We start from the raw sequence: 6041 nt of genomic DNA, 5'->3' as shown, positions 1-6041 counted from the left end.
CACCTTGGAGAAAGACATCTGACCCAGGGAATCAGGTAAGCTCTCCTGGAGAGTCATGGCAGAGTGCTCACAGATACCCCCCCCTCCAAATTTGGGGAATGGGGTTAGAGTTCCTCTCCAAAGCCAGGTCAACAGCAAGGCTAGGTACAGATGACATCTACAGGGTGCCCTCCCTCTCTCCCTCTCTTCCTCCTATTCTACCTTTCACAACAGGGTCATCCCAAAAGTACAGCAGTCCCCACAAGGGGTGAGGGAGTTGGGGGGAGTGCATGAAATAGGAAAGATCCATCTCTGACTTTGCACCTCTTGCATGGGCTCTGAAGGCCTAGCCTACTGTTCTTCCTTCTCTGGAGGGCTTGAGATTTCTCCAGGGTAGAGGAGGAATAGGACAGACTGAGGTCTATCCTCTCCTTCTCCAACTGTATTCCTTCTACATTGCCCACAATATCCTCTGAACCAAAATCATCTCCTTGCCCTCCTACCAATTATTTTCAGTGCTGGGGATTGAACTCAGAGCCTCACACATGCTAGGCAAGTGCTTCACCACAGAGCTACACCCCCAGCCCCTTCCTTGTTATTCTCAATGCCAACAAATAACAGTGTTTTTTTTTTTTTTTTTTTTTTTTTTTAGTATCAGGGATTGAACCCAGGGTTGCTTAACCACTGCCACATGTCCAACCCTTTCTTATATTTTATTTTGAGACAGGGTCTTGCTGAATTGCTTAGGGCTTCACTAAGTTACTGAAGCTGGTTTTGAATTTGTGATCCTCCTGCCTCAGCCTTCTAAGCTGCTAGGATTGTAGGTATGTGCCACTGCACCTGGCAAACAACCTCTCTTTGCTCACACAGCAATCCCATTTTTGTTTGAAACTGTTCTAGGGCCCTTCTTACTCAAAAAGTAGTTGTAATGCAGCTGGGGTTGTGGCTCAGCAGTAGAGTGCTTGCCTAGCATGTGAAAGGTGATAGGTTCAATCCTCAGCACCACATAAAAATAAATAAAATAAAGGTATTGTGTCCAACTACAACTGGAAAAAAAAAAGTAGTTGTGAGACTGGGGTTGTGGCTCAGCGGTACAGTGCTTGCCTAGCATGTGTGAGGCACTGGGTTTGATGCTCAGCACCACATGTAAATAAATGAATAAGAAAAAAGGCCCATCAACATCTAAAATAAATATTTTTTAAAAAGAGACCTTGAGGGGCTGGGGTTGTGGCTCAGTGGTACAGTGCCCGCAAAGCATGCACGAGGCACTGGGTTTGATCCTCAGCACCACCTAAATGTAAAAGAAAGATATTGATTGTGTCCACCTAAAACTAAAAAATAAATAGTTTTAAAAAAGAGAGACCTTGAGGGGCTGGGGATGTGGCTCAAGCAGTAGCACGCTCGCCTGGCATGCGTGCGGCCCGGGTTCGATACTCAGCACCACATACAAACAAAGATGTTGTGTCCGCCGAAAACTAAAAAAAATAAATATTAAAAAAATTCTCTCTCTATCACACTCTCTCTTTAAAAAATTATTAAAAAAAAAAAAAAAGAGAGAGAGAGAGAGAGACCTTGAAAAAACAAAAAGGAGTTGTGAACCAGACATAGTGACACATATTTATAGTTCCAGCCCAAGAAAGTTACTCCTTGTCTTACTGTCTCTGCCTACAAGCTCTGTCTTCTGACCTGGTTAGACAGACATCTAGGAGATCTACTGGATTCATAGGAGCTCGGAGGGGGAATCGCAGAGAGGCTCACTTTGTATACAAAACAGCTTTATTAAAATTCAGCTATGGGGGTACTTACAAAAATTCTATCAAAAAGTACAAATTTTAAATAAATTCACCAGAAATGTGGCAGCCAGACATACTAGCCACAGTCACAACTCCAAAAGCCTTGCAGGGAGGGGAGGATTACAGAGGAGGTTCCCAGGGCCCTTGGAAGAGGCTTATCACAGGGGTCTTTGGATGCCTCCAGGGCCTGGTTTTGGAACTAGGAGGCAAGGCTCTGCTTTAGTTTTCCTTTCTGTGGAAAAATGAAAAGAAATCTAGCAGGTGTAGGAACTTCTGGGTTTGGAGCAAAAAGGCACAAAAGCCATTTATAAGGCACAAGTGCTCTCTTTAGTCCTGAGGCACATGGGATGGACAGTGTGGGGTCAGAGCCACAGGGACCCTGGCTGTGATCATGCTCCTCGCTGGTGTCATATTTGGGGTTGGCCACAGGTAAAATTAAGGTGGACCAGGAACTGTACAATCCCTGGAGGCCTGGGGCCAGTATTTAGATCAGATGTATTTCTTCATGAGCAAACTGGTGTCTGGCTCTGCCAGAGTAAGGATCATTCTGGCCTCCAAGAGTTCCCCCGCTGGGAAGCAGCAGGCTTCCTGTCAAAATCTGCCTTCTGAGCCACTCTAGGCACCCACTCTAGGCAAAGAACTCCTGAGAGCAGCCCCTGACATCCACATATCTAGAGAAGTCCCAAGCCCCAGAGTCAAGGTTTTTCTGAAAGGCAAGCAGAAGCACAAGAAGCTGGAATTGTCAATACCAGCCCCCAAAAGCTGCTGGCCCTGCTTCCAAAGTCATTGGTGACAGGCTTCCCTGGTGACATTAGGCAGTGGGTAGGCAAAGAGAGAGAAATCCAAGATATACTTAGGTAGCACGTCCTGCAGCAGGGACCATGGGGCACTGCACAGGTGATAGTGCAGGCTTTCAGGGCTGGCAGGCCGGTACCAGGCCTGGCGAGCTGGGAATCGGACATGGGGTGGTGCCCTGACCCACTCCAGCACCTGGTTGGCATCCGCCTCCAGCCTCTCATAGGAGCCCACAAAGTCGTAGCGCACTGCACAAGGTTGGCATAGGTGGTACACAGGCATCCAATGCTCATTCATACGCTCAGGATCCTCATCCACCAGGTATCTCAGGAACTCCGGGAAGGTGACATCATCACCTGCTGGGCTGGGTCCAGCTCCAGCCCTGTACCGCTTCACGATCTCGGCTCCATAGCGTTGCTGGTACTCTCGGATCTCGCCAAACTTGTTGCGGTATGCAGAGAGGAGGCGTTCCAAGGGGTCCCGCACAAATAGGAACTTGAAGTAGTGCTGTAGGCGGTATCGAATCTCCTCAGGTCGCAAATCTGCCAGGAACACCAGGTCACTGTGGTGGTCCATCTTGAGGCGGACATCCACGCTGTCTAGGACGCCTGCCAGCACTTTCAGCACCCGCTTCCAGTTAGAGCAGGCCACTTTAGGGACGTAGCAGTAAAGGAAACGGTAGCGGTCACTTACGAGAATGTGACGCAGCAGGGTGCGCCGCTGCCCCACCGGCAAGTCCCAGGGGTCCCGGGGCATGCCAGGTTGTCCACATACTGCCCGCAAGGTCCGGTTCCGGACGTCCTGCCGAACTTGCAAGTCCGAGTCCCCAGAATCCAGGAACAGCCCTCCAGACTTTGGGACTGTCCCGCGCCAGGCCGCGCCCTCGCGGCTGGGAGGGTGCAGGGGAAGGGGCTTCATCTCCGCCAAGATACCCCGCTCGATCATGAGCAGCAGCCCACTGGAGGCCACGATCACGCCAAACATCAGCATGGACGGCAGCAGCAGGGGCGGTCCCCCCAACCCGGCCCGGGCTCTGCCCAAGGGGGCCCGCCTCAGCGCCCGGCCCAGGGGCTCAGCGCCATTTGGGGCCGCCAGCGGGGTCAGTGGGCGGGGGAACATGGTGCTCCCAGTGTGGGGGCCTGCGAAGGCTGGGCCCATCCGAGCGCTGCCGCTGCCGGGGAGGCGAGCTCGGGTTGGGGGCAAGAGGAAGGTTGGGGCCCCAGAGACCCGAAGGCCGGGAAAGGGAAGAGCGGGCGGGTGGCCCCGGCCCACCGGGGTGCCGGCTCCCGGGCTGAGGCACCGGAGCAGGCGGCGGGCGGGCTCAGCAAGGGACCAGGGCCGGATGTCCCGCCCGGCCGCTCTCCGCCCCCGGCCCCGCCGTGACACAGGCGTGAGGGCGGGCCCACGCCAGGGGCGGGGACAGGGGAGAGTGCCCCTGCGGGTAGCAGGCTGGGGAAGGTGCACGCGACCCGACCCGGGAGAGGGAGCCTGAGCCAGGGCCTCCCCAGTCCCCCGGGCTGAGGGACCAAAGCCTGTAAAAACCCCGAAGGCGGAAAAGAGCCAGGTCGCAGTCCCATCCTACAGCGCGTGCCCTCAGGGAGCTGGATCGAGGACCCGCACACTCTGCCTCAAACTCTGGCCTAGCGGAGCCCCTCCTCCAACAGTGGGTCTGGAGGCAGAGGGGCCCGAAGCACTTTCTGCGTGTCCGGACTTGAAGGAGCCTGGCTTTCTAGCTGGAAGCAGTCTTCAGTGAGCTTACCCACTTAGCCGCCCTCAAGTCCCTCAGCTAGTCAGGTCCTGGCCACTCAAGGAAAGAAAGGCAAGGCTGTCAGGCACTAGCCAACGTCTCCATGGTGACCCTTGGGTTTAGCAATACCTGGGGACTTCAGTGTTTATCCACTACGTAATGCTGAAATGTCTGGAAATGGAACCTCTCCTGTAAGTCTGAAGCAGTGGGATAACTGGGGCACTCTGGGTAAGGGCTAATGACTAATTTGGTGCCTCTGGATACCTAGTATGACCTGTACACATTTTGAAAGGTGAGCTGGAGGGCAGAGAGGAGCAGGGAAACAGCCTCCTTGCCTGGAGCCAAAAGTGTGCTCAATGGCACCAGGCTGTCCCTGCATATTAGACAGATCCTGGAGTGCAGTGAATGTCAGTAGCCAGCCTGTCCCAATCTGAATTGTGAAACTAGATTAAGTAAGTATGCCCACTTGACTATCCTACCTATGGGGCACCAGCAAGGTCCTGAAGCAGAGTAGCAATACAATTACACCCTAGTGTAGTGAGGCAGTGCCTGCTAAGTGTATTGTATTCATTATCTCTAGTTGTCACAGCTAGCCTGGCAAGTAGGTACTATGGGCATTCCCTTGTATAACAAAACAAAGAGGCTCAGATTCCTAATTATGATCCTTCAAAGATTAATGGAGCAAAACATGGAATGGATGGGAGGGGAGGCGAGCAGGGGAAGGGGCTGACCTCAGGACAGGGCAGGGGCTGTTGATGGTAAAGGCATAGAAGATGGAGTATAAAAGAATGAAGTTACTATTGGTCAGATGGATGAGGGGGTTCTGAAGGAGAGCTAGAGAGCTCATGAAAAACCACCCAGTCCTAGCCACTCGAGAGGGCACAAGAGCAAAAATTCAACAAGTCAGGGCAAATACTGAGAAACTTAGAACACGCTCCCTTCCCACCAGCCTGAATGCTGTCAGGTCACTTTTAGTCTTCACCACACTGCTTCTGGCTTCAAATGGCAGTAAGTGTATAGAATTCTGGTGGTAGGATTATTTTCTACTGCAATCACCCCCCCATAAGTACATCTTTTATATTAAGGGGGGGAGCCTTTAAAAAGTCTGACAATTTGGCTGCCATGTGCTGACTTCCCTGTTAGAAGGCAGTTTTCTGCGTTAGCAGTCCTTGAGGTAGTCTTATTTACTCTGGGGGGAATCCTTGGGCAAGGTACTTATCTCTATACCAGTTTCCTGCCTGTAAAATGAGGATAGGCTAACACCCATCTCAAGGGACTCTTGTGGGTTAACATACTGATGGTAGTGCTGTAGCCAGTCCATAGTGGTATCCATGCCACTAATAACCTCTAAGGAAAGAGAGCTCGAGGGTTGGGCAGCCTCTGCTAACCAGGAATATCCACAGCATTACAACTAACTGCCTCACCTTGAGCCAACACTAAGGCTTCAGGGCTATGAATGGGCTGAACCAGGGGTCCAGCAAGTCACAAACCCTTGAGCCCATAATGTGGCCTTTATTCCCCAGCAAGCAAGTAGTGCCTGCTGTAAGACACTGAGCCTAGGTCAGTGTCTGCGAGTCAGTCACCCAAGGTGATGAATGGAGTGTTTTCACCAAACATACTTAGGGACCAGCTCCCATGGCATTGACCAGGTGAAGGTTGGTAACCCAAGGATTTCACACAGACCACAAGTCAGGAAGTCAACTTCATGGAGCTAGGGTTGTAGCTCA

At 52.0% G+C, this 6041-nt stretch overlaps 1 protein-coding gene across 1 annotated transcript; it reads right to left on the bottom strand.

Moving 5' to 3' along the window:
• Nucleotides 1-1737: 1737 nt before the first annotated feature.
• On the bottom strand, nt 1738-3917 carry Chst14 (carbohydrate sulfotransferase 14). The gene has a single exon (XM_027924877.2). It carries the CDS (start codon nt 3723-3725, stop codon nt 2556-2558), a length of 1170 nt encoding a protein of 389 aa, XP_027780678.1. The 5' UTR covers nt 3726-3917; the 3' UTR covers nt 1738-2555.
• Nucleotides 3918-6041: the final 2124 nt, after the last annotated feature.

This window comes from Marmota flaviventris, chromosome 2, assembly GCF_047511675.1.
Source record: "Marmota flaviventris isolate mMarFla1 chromosome 2, mMarFla1.hap1, whole genome shotgun sequence".
NCBI classification, from domain to species: Eukaryota; Metazoa; Chordata; class Mammalia; order Rodentia; family Sciuridae; genus Marmota; species Marmota flaviventris.
Note: the sequence above shows the minus strand (reverse complement) of the source record. Positions and strands in the feature narration are given on the sequence as shown.